The 17295-nt window shown below is 34.6% G+C and overlaps 1 protein-coding gene across 5 annotated transcripts in view; it reads right to left on the bottom strand.

Annotated features, from left to right (window-relative positions):
- Positions 1 to 17295, bottom strand: part of SKAP1 (src kinase associated phosphoprotein 1) — a 267533-nt gene that overhangs the window by 189043 nt on the left and 61195 nt on the right. For all 5 annotated transcript variants that reach the window (XR_005056207.2, XR_005056206.2, XM_036999074.2 and 2 more), the window contains one exon: positions 11568 to 11593. Coding sequence is in view for 3 of the 5 variants with exons in the window: in XM_036999074.2 (XP_036854969.2) it covers positions 11568 to 11593 (26 nt within the window). In the remaining 2 variants the exon portion in view is untranslated. The remainder of the gene's footprint in view (positions 1 to 11567; positions 11594 to 17295) is intronic.

The following is a 17295-nucleotide window of genomic DNA, read 5'->3' as shown; positions in this document are numbered from 1 at the left end:
GTGTAATTAAAATGATTACAACTACTCAAGATGCATGGGTGAAAAGTTTTATTGGAGAACCAGCAATTACTGTGGTCATTTTGGATTTGTTTAAATTTAGAACATCATTTTTCCTTAAAACATAACCTCAAGTGATCTCTGGATTCATCTACAGCTCTGACATTCACAGTTCCAAGTGGTCACTACCATAGTCCAGTGGGATCAGACATAAATGATCACAAGCTATAGTGACAGACATTTCCACTCAGCAGCTCTACAATTAGGGCTTAGAACTCCATCTGCTTAGAGTGCCTTTCTCACAAGCAAGACCCCTTGCCACTAGAGACACACTTTCCCATTGCAACTCTCTCAGAATCAATATATTTCTATACAGATATATATTCTAACACACAGTATCTCCATTAATCACATCCACTACCTGTAGTCCCTTCTCTTTTTACTTCTAAACAAGATCTGGGGGAACTATATCAAGAGTTCATCTGCTATTAGCTGGTAATTTGCTTCTCCATCCTAAGTGTCATAAGAATTGGGCGCTAGATACACTCTTTAGTATATTCCAGGGCAAGTTCTCCACCGAATATCGTGCTGAGGGGCCTATATAGGGATGATTTCTCTATTGTTCTTTCCTGAGAGTCGAACTCAATTTCATTCATGCTCCATAGAGTGATAAGTTGGGAATTTCTGAGGGTTGGAGCAGAAAGATAAAGCAGCTTTGTGTCAGGTGTAAGGTAATTATTTGCTAGGGTTTCTGTGCTATTTGTTTTTATTCCCTGTGTTTTCATTAACAGTTAATGAGTTTTCCCCCTTAATTCTGAAACAATAGCTTGGCCACTAGAAGTTGGCTTCTTCCGCCATGGTTTCAACCAGCTGTTGCTGCTCCATAAACTTTATGGAGAAGTAAATTAAACTGCTAAAAACTTTCATTTCCTAATTCAATTCCAAATAAAACAGGGGGGGAAAATGAACCGTGATGATGTTCCCCTTGTAACTATTTTGACTCACAGCAAACCCATCTGATTCCAAACTTGCAGGTACGATTTAGGAACAAAAACAGGCCATACTGATAACTTTACTGAAGAAATGAGAAAGAAATTTAAAAAGACAGCAGTTCAAGCATAAAAAACTAAATGAAGACAACAAACAGATAAAACATATAAATATATGTTTGTTTATTCAATAAGACTCAATTTTTTTCATGTCAGTATAAAGTCATCACTTTTACTTCTCTTCTAATTAATTATAAGCTATACTAAAAAGACTTTTTTCACATCTGCAGTCAACTGTATGGCATGGTTCAAAACTATTTAGGGCTTGCTATTCACCAAATATATTTGAATACTATAGGGAAATTAAAATTAATGCAAGATTACCTATAATTTTTTGGTTTCTGTTTTTATTGTTGCCATTGGAAGAGAACACAGGACTTTTGACTTATTTAATACTTAAGAACCCATGAGTCACACTACTCCCTCTATAAACTAATAAATCCTAAAGAAAATGCTAAAAATAAAGGTCCCTGATCTAAATCAGTTAGTTTTCATGCTTAATATCATTAATACTGCCAGATTTTCATGGATAAATTTAATAGTAATGCACTTCCCAAAACTGAACTAAGGTAAGATTAGTGACACTGCAGCTTATTATTTCTTATTATAACCATTCACCTATATTTTTGAATATAGCACTAAAATATCTGGGGTACATATGTGCCCATATATGTGAAATGTTATTCACATGTACATATATTATAGAGCACATCTGTAACACCAGAGCTTAAGTTCTGTTGACACTTTTATTATAAATTAGATACCATTTTGCACAAACTCATGCATCAGAAAATGTATGGTGTTTCTCACAGAACATCTTAGAGGCTTCACCGATTTCTAAATATCCATTTGGATTTGCATGGTTAGTTCCTGTGATTAATCCATGTGCAGTGAAGGTCTCAGATTCTTCTCTGTTCTATATAGTCTGACTTCCTGCCCATCTCTTTTTGTTCCCCCTTCTCCATCTAGCCATAACTCAATGTATAAATATTCCTTTTTTCCCCCAAGGCCCTGGCAGGGAGTGTAATAGCACTGATTGTCAGTAAATCTATAGAACAAATGATGGGCCAGGTAAAGAAAGTTTCCATTTATCATTCTTTTTAAAAGTTGCTCCAACTAGATCTCGAATGTACAAGAAATAAATTAAATTTAAGACTAAGGGGTTTTTTTGGCTTAGGATACTGTTTACTAATTGCATAATCATGCTAAGAATAACTGACTTCTTAACAACCTTTAAGGATATCATTTTCATAGAGCAGCCCAGTTTAAATGATCAGAAATGGAACCAAATTTATTAGATGCTTATAGCCCAATCACTACCCCACTTGTGAGTCCAACAACCAAAAGGGCAGCATAGATTAATAGTACTTCCAAAATGAGCTACATCTGTCAGTCGGGGGCTGGACAGGAAAATGCCCCTGGGAGCCAGTTGAAAAGCTCCTTTATCCCCCACCTGCTTCCAAAAAAAAAACCAAACGGTCTTTATGATGCAGTTTTTCATTTTGACCAGTAGGGTGGGCTGCAGTGTGTAGCATCATCCTAGTTCTTATAAAAGAAAAAAAAGACAGCCATCATGTTAACCCTCCTGCTGCTTCCCCTCCCCCCAACTGCCCAAAAATGCTGAGATTTTTAACCCTTCTTAGGTTTCCCATAAAGGCATAACTCTTGGACATTAACAAACTGGAGGGCTGGCAGCAACAAATACAAACCAGATAATTGTATATGTGACAACACACACTTCATAAAGCAAATTACAGCCTGTCAGCAATCATTCTGGTTTTATACTAACACATTCCATCTACCACTGTTATTGTTCAACTGGTACTAAAATGGAACCTGCTGATTTAGAATATTTTCAAGAGTAATGAGATTTTGACACAATTTAAAATATGTAAACCTGCATATTTGATAGTATGTAGATAAATATATGGTAAAGTGAATGCATTTATCATATGGCAGCCAAACAATCATCACTGGACTTACTGGTTCATAGTTCTGTTTCCCTTGGGCCACTATATTTTCAGTGTTTCATTCTTATTATGAGGCTACTTATTATGTTTTGATTTATAGGAGAAAGTCAGCTATAATAAAAATATAATAGCTTACTGAACTCTTTCTAGGTATGGGCTCTGCGTCAAGACTTTTTGTGTATTATCTCATTTAATCCTCAAAATAACCCTGTGATATATTATTATCCCAAAGCTGCAGATAAAGAAGTTGAGACAGAGATTAAATAACTTGCTCAAAGTCACATAAGTGACTCATAAGTGACAGAGCCAGCCTTTGACCCCACCTTGTGATTACAAAGCTCTTGTTCTAATCCACTGAGCTGTAAAGTCTCCAGATCTGCATGCTTTGTAAATTATGATCACTACTCAAAGGCAAAGCATACTGAATGATAGCCAGTGACTTGAATTTATAGCATGTGCTATTAACTAGTATTTTTTTTATTTCAGTAAAGTAAATCTATAATCAAAAGTATAAATTACTATAAGTAATAGTCATACTAGTAGTCACATTAGGCATGGAACTAATAGACAAAGCCAAATGTAGTCAATGAAGGAGCTGGTCCAATTCACAGGTTCAAACTTACTATCATAGTATTGTTGCAGTGTTTAAAAAAATAACACTTTTTGGCATGAATTTCATGCTTACAAAATGTAATACAGCTACTTCGGGTTTAGTCAGATCAATACATTGAATCTTTCCAGTACCTCTTGTTTGATTTTATCAGATCCTAGGTATTCTGACACTGTTTCACAGAAAATGGGCCAGCATGTTCCTCTGCCAAATCCAGTTTTGCCCTGGCTTAAAGATTATTTTCTTTCTGATACATCATGCTTTAAGTTTTAAAGTAGGAAAATGCCTTGAAAAATACGTAACTGCACATGAATACAGCACTTTTGTATTGGTTCCCCTTGCTCTCTTTTCCCATCTTTTCCTTTCTTCTGTCCAAAATAACAAACTATAGCAGACCTTAGCACCTACTTCTAGTCCTAATGTAGTCTATTATACCCCAATTAGCTTCTCCTTCTTGAGGGAAGTTGAAAGACCAGTTGGATTCCATTATCTTCTGCTAAGGAATGGGACTCCATGATCTACAGGCTATGTAGATATAAGGAAATCTTTATAGAAGTCCAAGGAGTAAAAATAAAACAACATATAATAAAGAATGGATTTCAGGCCTGAAAACATGAATCAGCCTTTAACACACTGAAGAAAAGGTTAAGTTTTCTTTGTGAGTAATACAGACCTCCGAAGCCTCTAAAGCTATAATGGCAAAAAGGGACAAGACTGAGCTTCCCTGTACTCCACCCCACCCCAAACAGGGACCCCGGTTCAGGTAAAAGAACAATATGTAGATAACAATAACACCAATAACCAAAATCTCTCCATATCAACAACTTTGTTCAATGTTTGGCCCCTGTTTGGAACAGAAGTTTCACATGGAAGAATATCTCCTTATTTTTAAAATGCATTTTTCCTTTTTTATTGGGGTATTACTGACACTTGGAAGTATGCAAATCTAAAGGAAGGTCAGTAGTATCACTTATTAAGTTAAGGAAAATACCTTTTAGAGATGAATTGTTATCAAGAACTTTTTCAGGCTGGCCAGGTGTGTGTTAACTACACATCAGCTGACAAGGACAGATAGGTTCAAAGATTGGTTCTTGTACTATTTGCCCCAAAAGACTCAGCAGTAATTGGAAGCTTTATTTTACACATGATATAAATCCACTTGTCTATAACTAAGCAGTTCCTTTCCTATATTAATGATACTTCAGCCATCCTGATAAACAGTAACAAATAAATTTCTGAGAGAAGTATGTGTTGATGGGAAGCATAGTGAAAAAGTAATGCTTTATAATAGAACTGGGCTCAACTATTACATTATTAAGCCTCCAAATATCAAACAAATTCACTGGGTTTCAAGGGCTTCACCTATTTACAAAAATGTTTTAAGCAGAAAACCAAAAAATTTCATATTCAAATCAAACTACACATTTCTTTCAATGCTTTGTGTCCAGAACATTAAAATTCACTGGAGAAAGAATTCCTGAGATACACTAATTCTTATGTCAAAATTCTATGTTCAGAAACTGTACTCTTTACTGATTTTCTGTGTTGGTCCAAGGATAATACTACCGAAAATAAATGGTTTAACAGAATTTTTTTCCTCAGCGGAAGTTCTCAGACTAACCAAATAAACTTAAAGCAGTCATTAATTTATCAATTACTTTATTTTCTTTGCCAGCTACATAAAGACAAGAATCACAAGTTCTAAGAATTTTTAATTATCACATATGGAAAAAAAAACACTGAGTAGGGTAAAAAAAAAAGGTATTCTTTAGCAGTTGACATGGGTATTTTATGATGCTATTTTATTATTTTAAAATTCACTTTTAAGTGGTAAGTCAACTCAACACACCTATCTACTGGTTCTCAAACACTAAACAACACAGAATGTTGGTATTTTATACCATCATCAGGATCTTGTCCATAAATTCACAGGTAAAAATAAATAAGTAAAGGAGTAAAAAACTTGAGTGGATATGAAATTACCAAAATCATGATTCCACTGAAAAAGAGCTCACTACTGTGTTAAAAATCAAGTCGTGTTTTTGGTAAGCTTCTATCCTCCCCACCCCAACAGTCTGAGACATAATTGACATATAACTTTGTATTAATTTTAGGTATAGGAAGCATAGTGATCTAATATGTGTATTGACATATAATATTGTATTCCTTTTAGGTATACAACATAGAGATTTGATATATGTATATGTCATGAAATGATTAAGACAATAAATTTAATTAATACCTATCACCTCATACAGTTACAGATCTTTTTCTTATGATGAGAAGAGAACTTTTAATATCTACTCTCTTAGCAACTTTCAAACATGCAATACAGTATTGCTAATACAATATAGTAAACTTCTTTATTAGATGAAAAAGTTAAGCATGCCCAAAGCAAAAATTTTCAAACATTAGAAGAAGGCACATAATGAAAGCTCATCTTCCCTCCCTTCTCTTGGTTCCAGAGGCAAACACTGTGAGGTTTCTTGGGTGTTCTATGAATTTTCTATCTAAATGTAGTATAAATATAAATATGTTTGTATGAGTATCTTTTTTAATTTAAACAAATGGTAGCATTTGTCCTGTTCTATAACCTGCTTTTCCTTCTAATCATTTATCTTGGAGGCTGCTCCATATCATCATATATAAATTTATCTCATTTTTCCTTATAACTAATTTTTAGTTAAAAAATAATACATGCACATGGTAAAAATTCAAATAGTACCAAGGAATATGAATCATGAAGATTCTCTCTTCCACTTACACTAATCTCTTTCTCAAAGAGGTTACCACTGTTAATAGATCCATGTGTATCCTTCCAAAAATATTTTATACACAAATATAAGCAAGCACATGTACATGCACGTGCAAGTGGGTGCACACACACATAGAAAAACTAACTGTACACTGTTCAAATTTCCCTTTTCACTTAACAATATGCCTTGGAGAGCTTTCCATGTTATACACACACATACACGCACACACACGGTTATTGTAACCTTTATGTAGGATTCCATTAAATGGATACAACAATTTATTTAAATCCTCTATTGCTGGACATATAGACTGTTTGGAGTCTTTGCTATTCCAAACAATTATATAATGAACATTCTGTATACAAATATTATATAGGGAATACAAAAAGCAGCAGCAGCTGATTTCTAATTATTTCTTCTATCACCTATATGAAAGTCAGTTCTTTTTCTTAGGTCTCAATATCATATACTCCAGAATACCACATATAGAAAGGACATTAAAAATCTTAGAAAATTTTAATATTAAAAAGAAAGAAAGTGAGACTTTTTATTAAAAAACTCTTACAGTCTTTGACAGTGGTTGCAAACAGTGCATTAATTTTAAAAAGCATAATTCCACTAAAAAAAAAAAAACCAACCAGTAGATGTATAGGAAGTAAAATATTTGAAAAGGTATCAAAGTCAGTGATTAACTTCAAAAACAATTTGTGTGTATAAACACTTTCTACAGATTAATTTGTATAAAGTATAGTAAATAAGGAAAGGCAGGAAAAGGCCTAAAGGAAGTCGAGTCACAACAACAGCTGTCAAGATTGTTGATGCTAACAGATTGGGTTAAAGCAAAAAGGAGTATTTGTTTCATGTACATTTTCCCTATTAAATCCCCAGAAGACACAGAAAACATTGTAGAATTATTCTTTTTAAAAAGTAGTATAGGTCAGGATATTCTAGGTTCATAACCAACATATATGTTTATAAAATATTAGCATTCCAGGAATAGTGATATAAAGATACTTAACGATAAATTACAAATATTGTAAATTCAGACTTTTTCTTACATTTGCAAACACGCCATAAATTTGGGCTGTGTTTCTTTGTGTAACTCCTACTTTTGACCGTGCTAAAACCTTTTGGCATGAATGCAAAGAGTATTTTCATAAATAAAACTTAGTAAAATCACTGTACACTCCATTAATTCAAAAACACTTCATCTTCAAAGGGAAACCCTTCTCTCCTTTTTTTAGTGCAAAGATGGTGTTTCTTTGCTGCTTTAATGGTTTGCTTCTTGTAGTTGTCATAACTACATGCTCCAAGTATGTGATAGTAAGAGACGAGAAGTTAAGTGACATCCATGCTTTGATTCAACATGACTTAGACATTACAGAGCAACAAGCTAAAAAATATAACCTCTGAATACAATACAAATAACCTCTGCCTACCAATACAAATTCTGCACACACATCTTTTAAATGCAAACCTCACAAATATATACATGGTGAGCTACATGGTTCTACACCATGGTCCAGCCAGAATGGATGTATTTTATGGAAAGACATGTGAAATATATATTATCTAAGTTCCATGCATGGATTTACTTACATAGCCCTACTTTGAAACATAAAAATAATACTTGGCTACCACTTTAATGAGTGCCTAGCAAGTTATAAGCACTCCTCATGAGTTCATTATGTCATTATAATTCCTAATAACTGTGAAGTAGATATTATTAGCAAGATTTTGCAGATAAGGAGATTATGTCACTTGCCATAACAAAGCTTGTTAAGTAGAGGAGCTAGGATTCAAATTTGGATCTGATTCCAAAACTCATTCTCCTTCCATCACAAAACATTAAACTTGAAACAAAATTTTTTTTAAAAGCTCACTATTCTATGCATTTTGTGTCCAAATACATAAAGTATTTTATGCACTAATATACTAGGTTCTCACAACAGAAATAAAAGAATGTCATATTTTTTATAAACCTCAACCTGAATTTCTTTTGCTTTTACAATAGTGTAATAAATCTCCATGTACACATCATCCAACTTCAATAAGAGTAAATTTATGATCCAACTTGTTTCATTTATACCCCCACCCCATTTCTTTCTCCCTATCCCATATTATTTTGAATAATATGCCAGACATCTATCATTTTATCTTTAGATATTACAACATACATACCTCTAAGATAGGGACATTTTTTTAAAAACATGAGCATAATACCACTGTTACATCTAAAAATTAACAGTAGATTCTTAACACAAACTATCCAGTGTTCTATTAAAAATTAGAAATTTCTAATTCCCTCATAGCTGTCATTTTTTTTATAGTTAGTTTGACTCAAGATGTAAATAAGGTCCACACATTAGTTGATATGCCTTTTAAATCTTATCTATAGTTAATCTGGCTTTATAACAAAATTTTCTTTATTCACTTTGAACTATTTGTTTTCACCAAGCTGTATTTTTAGGCATCAATTTACTTTGACAAGGGATATAGACTTGCCATTTCAAAATAAGATTTTTAAGATTCACAAAGTAGAAAATTTTTATACTGAAATATACTAAATAATTTTCTCAGAAACCCTCCACATCACCCATACTGATACCCAGAATCTTCAAGCTGCCAAGAAATTTCATAAGCCCATATTTACCACTATTGCAAATGTAATGTGAGTGACTATTAGACAGAAAAAAAATAATTTTTATATGTATTTTAAAAGTTCCCATGGTTTTTCTTAAAATTTTATTTAAATATTGTGTCATTTGCTTTAGACTGGGTTAATGGTGGGAAATTTTTCTAATATCCATGAAGATGTTTTTATAGTAATAAATTTTTAATTATAAACATACTTTGTAGTTGAAATTTTGACTACTTTGTCGTAATAAATTTTTAATTATAAACATTATACTTTGTAGTTGAAAGAAATATCTGTCAATAATTAACTCATTTCATAGATTTTGTACATTTCTCTTTAAAGGTTACCTTTTTAGCACATTTAGTACCAACTCATTACAGACTTTACCATAACCTGAAGAACACAGGTGTGTATTTAGGCAAATGCACTGAGTTAATAAAATTCATTCCATTATATTCCTGCACAGAGGATCCTGCCATAGATAAAAATGCTGGAAAAGTTCAGGTCCATCATTTCTGTTCTTTCTCACTTCTTTCTGGTACTACCTGGTTTTCCAGGGCTTTTAAAATTCTTCTGTCAGCTGTTCTCTATCTTACATATTTCTCTTCTTTTCATAATCCTCAATTGTCCGATAGTACCTTATACAGACCTATTACTGCACCCGCCCCACCAGTTTCTGAAGCATGCAATGATCTAAGATTTGATCAAAAGAGCAAGGTAAAAAATACTCCTCCCTCATCTTCCCCCCAATTATGTCTTAGTGGGAGAGACAAGGCTGGGGGCAAGATACATGGAAAATGGGTTTTTCTATTTGATCTTTCCCTACATTGGCTTCCAATTGACCAAGGAGTTTATTACATACATTCAATCATTATGGAAAAGCAAATACATTTTTTTGTTCTAAATAAAACTCTTCAATTGTCCCCTTGGCTGCTCTACCTCTGCCTCTTTTCAAAGAGAGAAGAGCTGTGTAGAAGTTCCTCTGTGCTGGATGACTGCAATGCTACTATTACAAGAATCTGGTAGGATGTGCCTTTTGTCTTTTTAGCCCCATATAATCTCTTGTATTAAGCTCCAAAATTGTTTTCTCTTCTCAACACATTACTGTACCACATCTTTGACACTAATTCTTTATTTTTCCTTTAGGTAATTAATTCTACCCTCACATTTCCATTCATTTCTACCAGTTCTCATTCATGTTATGCCCCCTGTGGATTTTGGTTAACATCTGTTAAACCCTAAACTGTAAAGCCATTCCCTGAATATTTTGCACTTTGCAAAACAAACTACTATATTATTATATATAATTCTCTATCTTTAATCCATGTTTTCAGCCATAATTGCCTTAGGACAGTGAGATCAACCGTAACACCACATCACATTATTTAACTTAAATGAGACAATTTTAACTTACATGAGACAAAAAAACATTAAAAGTATGTTTCTTATCCCTCAAAGTTTTTTTTAAAAACCTTGAATAGACTTTGTTTTAATTAAACAAAGCATGAGCTAGAAAATTTTAATTTTAATAAAACTAGTATTATTACTCACAATATTAATTTAAAGTATTACTGCTCACTGAGACTGGATACATTGACAATATTGAGAATAAACAATATTGGAAAAATCTACAACTAGTTTTAAAAAGTTATAGAGCAAAATAGTTCATAAAACTATTTGCAAGCTTGATCTAAACCTGTGATTCTCTGAGAAAATAAAAAGCGCCCATTTATAATGAGATAAGATAATTTTCAGAATGATACTTCTGACATTCTCAACCAGAGTAAAAAAGAGAAAAAAATGCATGTATTTTCAAGATAACCCCTCAAACTAAAATCAGAAAAAATATTTTAATTTTGAACCTTTAAAAATGTGTTCTAATACTGTTCTTTTTTTTTTAATTTTGCACACAGCTGTCTGTTGTACTTTTTAGAGTCATGCCAGATGCTAGGTTCATCAAGCAAAAGCAGAAAAACAATGGTTTGAAAGCAATTAGAAGCACTGAGGCTGCAGCGAGGCTCATATTAAAATGTGATAACACTGTTCTAGTGGGAATTTCAACACTACTCCATTTCTGACATTTCTCTGCTGCCAGACAGGCAGGCTGTGTGGAAGAGCACTGTGATCGAGGAGGGTAACATACTGGAATTTATTTCTGGAGCAAATGAAGGATTAGCTGAGTTGGAACCCTCCCAAGCTTCAAGCGTTTTTATTATGGACTCGGACACCATTTTATTTGAATGTTAGTGAAGCCTGTTGGCTTCTAACAAAGCTCAATGAATAAAAGCATAATATAGCTTTGGTTCTATAAAATAATAAAACACCAATCCACTCTGAAGGCAGAAGCATCAGAGCCTCTCTTATTGCTAAAAAGCAGGGCAGGAGGCCCCAGCAGGGTGAAGGTTAATTAAACACTCCACTAACTTTCTTGGAAATGGCTAATGCCACTCTGTGAAGAAGCTTATTTAGAAGAGATAGAAGTAAACAAAACATCTACACATCTACACATTTTCAATATAAAACCAAAAATGGTCAAAGAGTACTCACCTTGGGGTAGAAAATCCCAATAGTACCTGAAATACAAGGAAAAGAATGGAGGTAAGTCAAACTTGTATTTCTCAATTTTGGTTGGCATACAGTAGCTGTCCCACACAGTCTAGACAGCTTGCTAAATAGTTAGTAAGTAGCCAAAGACCTTACTGTGAGAAAAACCAGAGTTGTTCATGAGATTTGAAAGATTTTCAAAGGCTTTAAGGGGGCATTTGACTCACTGTAACTCCTAGGTAATTGTGACCATATTGCTGGAAAGGTCCTAAGAGGTTACCTGCCATGGAGTGGGGTTTCTCATCAGTAACACTACAGGCTTTGAGCAGGACAATTCTTTGTTTTGACAACCTGTCCTCTGTATTACAGGACATGTCAGCATCACTGGTCCTGGGCACCAAATACCAGTGTGACCCCAAGTTGTAATAACAACAAAAACATCACGCCCCTAAACACAACCTCAAATACTTCTAGGCCTAAATCTTTAACTTTACAGGTGAAGCATGAACAATTGACTCAAGGTCATCTAACATTTGTGTCTGTGCAAAGATCAGGGCTCTTGCAGCCCACTATATCATTCCAGCTCCTCTTTCATTTTGGGAAGTGATTGGCAAACCAACAACCCTTAAAGTCTCAAAACAATGAAATGGTAGTGACCAAAAGGATCAGTTATTTGAAATCTAAACTGCATTTTCCCCTCATAGAAACAATGTTATATATGGTGGTTACCCACAAAAGTCTATTGTACTTGGATTCCACTTCCTCCTGCCTTCACAGGAACCATAAATTATGCCACATTGATTTTCTCTTGTATATACTCAACCTCTTCCTCTCAACTTGGCCCTTTCCATCAGCATTTAGGCTCCTATTAAAAAAAAACAAGCCCTCCTTCACCCTTCTCATATCTCTCCATCTACCATCCTCTTTCCATGAACATGACAGTGAAATTATCAAAACCATTGCCTACAGTTTCTTTCTCTCCTCTCACTCACTCCCCAGCATACTCCATTCTTGATTACAGTCACCACACATTAAATTCTTGCTGTGGACATAGTGACCTCCATGCCATAAAATACTAGTATGAGTATTTTTCTATCCTCATCTTGATCTCTCAGGAATGCATAAGTGCATACAAGCATTTTCTTTTCTAGGAATTGAGTCCACAGCTTTTAGCCACATTCTTAAAAGGATTCATAAATCAAAAAAGATTAAGAAAAAGGCAATTAGGTAGGTTATAATGGTGTGTCTCCCAGTACATACCATTGCAATAAGGTGCAGTTACTTTAGTGAGGAATTATTAGCCCAGTGAGTATCAAGATAAAAATTCAGAAAATGGAGAGGAATGAAATCAGTGGGGAGTATGTTACCGTAACCCAGAGATGAATTTGTGGGAAATTATCAGAGATAAAGAAGACAAGGTGGAGAAGAAACCTCACAAGTGACTTTTCTTGCTCCTTTCCTTTCACAGAATAGTTCTGGGCCAGCAATCAAATGAAGGGAATGTAAGATACTTAGGTTAAAGGCTGGGGAAAGTTCAGGACAGCTTTGACACTGAAGTGGAAAAGGAGAGGGAATAAGAGGAGAAGGCTGGGAAATGTAAAGCTGTAATAGCTGGTAAGAAGAGCTTCCATGTCGATGTAAGGGCATATTTCATTTGGAACTAGCTATAACCTAAATACGATGTACCTACTGGTTTGATGGGTCAATCTCCACCTAGCAGACAGTGCAGCTTCCCAGAGTACCTGGCCACTGTGAAGAGTTTTCCATAAAACTCTTTTCTGTAAAACACAACTAATTAAGCAAAGCACCAAAGGGGTGAGCAAGTTGCCATCTTCCCTTGCTATTTTCCATCTCTCAAGGCATCACCCTAGCCCCTGATTCCAATCATTACCCAACCTCTGATTTAATATAAATAGAAATTAGGGTGTGGGCATGTGCAAGTGTATATATGTGTGTGCCTATGTGCACTCCTCTTTCCAGAATGTTAATGATAGCAACAGCAGAAACTTTGCCAGCCAACATTATTCTCATTTATTGACCCAGGAAAATAGCCTAGCCATGTAGTGTCAGTTAAATGGCCAACTCTTGGCAAATTATGTTATTGATGATCTCCACCTCTTCTTTTGTCCACTTCCCCCCATAGTCCCCACTTCTGCTCACACATGTATTTTCATTTCCCTTCTCTACATACTGTAAAGTGCTCCTGGTTTCCTGGTTTTTCTTGTTGGTTAAGATCTTATAAGGTCCCATATTCCAAGAGTATTGTTTTTGCCAATAGTAACTGTATCTTAAGAAGGCTGCTTATGGAGAAAGAACTCAATTTAGCAGTATCAAATAAAGTATCAGTTCTACCTAGTTTATTATAAATAGCAGAATCTACTTTATTCTTGATGACAGTATAATTAAATATTTCTGTCAATAAAAATCCTATGTAGAACTTGACAGAGTGGCATGAAGTGGAATGTTAGTTCTCATTCTTTTTCAGAAGGTATAAAACTATCCTGCTACCCCTGTATTCTTCTCTTCTTACTCTAAGTATTAATTGTGTAACAACCCTACATTCTGTTAACACACACACACACACACACACACACACACACACACACACACACACACACACACACACACACACACACCCCTAACCCTATCCCACAGTTCATAAGGATACTTCTAAAAGACAAGGCCAAAAGGTAAACATTCTCATTCCTCAATGGAAGGCACCATGGATTACTCTCTGCTGGACACATTTAAGGTCTTGATCTTGTCTTGTTAAACATATCCTATGGGTGGCCTTCATCACATTCTCTGGAAAGATGATTCAACACTAGAGAATTCTATACTTTTTAGGAGGCATTTAGTCAAATCCTGACATCTTCTAATTCTTATCCTTCACTCTGAAAACAATTATCCTTTAGTCAGAGACTCCAACAAGTCCAAAACAAGAAATTTTAAACTGAACTATAAAGATCACAATATAAGTATATAGAAAAAAAAGCATGCAAACACACATCCAGAGATGTGTTTATCCTAAAATCCTGAGAATTTCATATCAAGCCTGTGCATATAGATAATAAACACTTCTTTAATCTTCTCTTTGAAGCTTCAGCTTCATTGTGAAAGGGAAGCTATCACTCCTCTGCAATATTCAATACTCAATATCATCAGGTCCATGCAAATGACATTTGGAACTGGAAAAAGATGAGTACAGAATGAGCAGAGAGAAAATGTTGCATGCAACCATACTGATGATTATTATTTTTACATTCAGCCAAAACAAATTCATCTTTACTTATGCTTCCAAAAATGAAAATGGAAGAATAAAATTTCAAACTTGGTGTACTCTACAGAATAGTCTTGAAAATGTAGGGTTAGCACTACATGCAAGACAAAATTTGCAAGTCATTTTTTGAAATTAGAGATTTCCTTTTTTGCTTTACTTTTTAAAAAAATTAAGTATAATTGATATACAATCTTATATTGGTTTCAAGTATACAACACAGTGGTTCAGCAGTTATCCATATTATTAAATCCTCAACCCCAACTAGTATAGCTACTATCGGTGAACACAGGAAGATGTTAAGGAATCATTGGCTATATTCTCCATGCTGTACTACCATCCCATGACCAACTTATATTATAATCAAGAATTTTTGTGCCCCTTTATTTCCCTCACCTTCCCTACCCACCCACTCCAATCCCTCCCCCATGGTAACCACCAGTCACTTCTCAGTGTCTATGAATCTACTGCTATTTTGTTCATTTTGTTTTATTTTTAGATTCCACAAATAAATGAAATCATATGGTGTTTGTCTTTCTCCCCTGGCTGATTTCACTTAGCATAATATCCTCTATGTTGCAAATGGAAGGATTTCTTTGTTTTTCATGTCTGAAAATTATTCCACTGTCTATGGGTCCTACACCTTTACCTATTCATCTATTGATGGGCATTTTTGTTGCTTCTGTATCTTGGTTATTGTAAGTAATGAGGCAATAAACATAGGGGTGCATATATCTTTTTAAATCAGAGATTTTGTTTTCTTCCAGTAAATTCCTAGAAGTGGAATTACTGGGTCAAATGGTATTTTTATTTTAGTTACTTGAGGAACTTCCATACTGCTTTCCAGTGGCTACACCAATGTATATTCCCAACAAAAGCGTAGGAGGGTTCCCCTTCCTCCACATCCTCGCCAACACTTGTTATTTCTTGCCTGTTGGATGGTGGCCATTCTAACTGGTGCAAGGTGATATCTCATTATGGTTTTGATTTGCATTTCCCTGATAATTAGCAACGTGGAGAATTTTTTCATGTGCCTATTGGCCATCTATATTTCTTCTTTGGATAAATATCTGCTCATGTCCTCTGCCCATTTTTTAGTCGGGTTATTTGTATTTTTGGTGTTGAGGCATATGAGTTATTTATATATTCTGGATGTTAACCGTTTATTAGATAATCATTTATGAATATTTCCTCCCATACTGTAGGTGCCTTTTTGTTCTGCTGATGGTGTCCTTTACTGTACAAAAGCTTTTTAGTTCGATGTATTCCCACTTGTTCATTTTTTGTTTCCCTTGCCCAAGGAGATATGTCCAGAAAAAAACTGCTCATGCTTATGTTCAAGAGATTTTTGTCTATGCTTTCTGCTAAGAGGTTTACTATTTCATGTCTTATATTCAGGTCTTTGATCCATTTCAAGTTTACTTTTGTGTATGAAGTTAGGCAGTAATCCAGTTTCTTTCCCTTGCATGTAGCCGTCCAGTTTTCTGAACACCAGCTATTGAAAGGGCTGTCTTTTTCCCACTGTATATGCATGGCTCCTTTATCATATATTAACTGGCCATATATGCATGGATTTGTATCTCACCTCTCTATTTTGTTCCATTGATCTATGGTTCTGTTCTTGTACCAGTACCATACTGTTTTGATTACTGTAGATTTGTAGAGCTTGAAGTTAAGGAGCATAATCCCCGCAGCTTTGTTTTTCTTTCTCAGGATTGCTTTGGCTATTTGGGATCTTTTGTAGTTCCATATGAACTTTAGGACTATTTGCTTTAGTTCATTGAAAAATGCCACTGGTATTTTGAGAGGGATTGCATTGAATCTGTAAATTACGTTGGGCAGGATGGCCATTTTGACAATATTGATTCTTCCTATCCATGAGCACAGGATAGATTTCCATTTATTAGTGCCTCCTTTAATTTCCCTCACGAGTGTCTTATTGTTTTCAGAGTACAAGTCTTTCACCTCTTTGGTTAGGTTTATTCCTAGCTATTTTGGGCTTTATTGTGCAATTGTAAATGGAATCGTTTTCCTGATTTCTATTTCTGCTAGTCTGTTGTTAGTATATAGGAATGCAACAGATTTCTGTGTATTAATTTTGTATCCTGCAACTTTGCTGAATCCAGTTATTAGTTCTAATAGTTTTTCAGTGGAGTTTTTAGGGTTTTCTATATATAATATCATATCATCTGCAAATAGTGACAGTTTAACTTCTTCCTTAATAATTTGAATGCCTTCTATCTCTTTATCCTGTCTGACTGTCATGGCTAGGACCTCCTGTGCTATGCTGAATAAAAGTGGTGAGAGTGGACATCTTTGTCTTGTTCCTAATCTTAGAGGAAAAGCTTTTAGCTTTTTGCCATTGAGTATGATGTTAGCTGTGGGTTTGTTGTATACAGCCTTTATCATGTTGAGGTATGTTCCCTCTACACCCATTTTGCTGAGAGTTTTTAT

Source organism: Manis javanica, chromosome 4 (assembly GCF_040802235.1).
Source record: "Manis javanica isolate MJ-LG chromosome 4, MJ_LKY, whole genome shotgun sequence".
NCBI classification, from domain to species: Eukaryota; Metazoa; Chordata; class Mammalia; order Pholidota; family Manidae; genus Manis; species Manis javanica.
The sequence above is the reverse complement of the archived record's forward strand: the minus strand, read 5'-3'. Positions and strand labels throughout refer to the sequence as shown.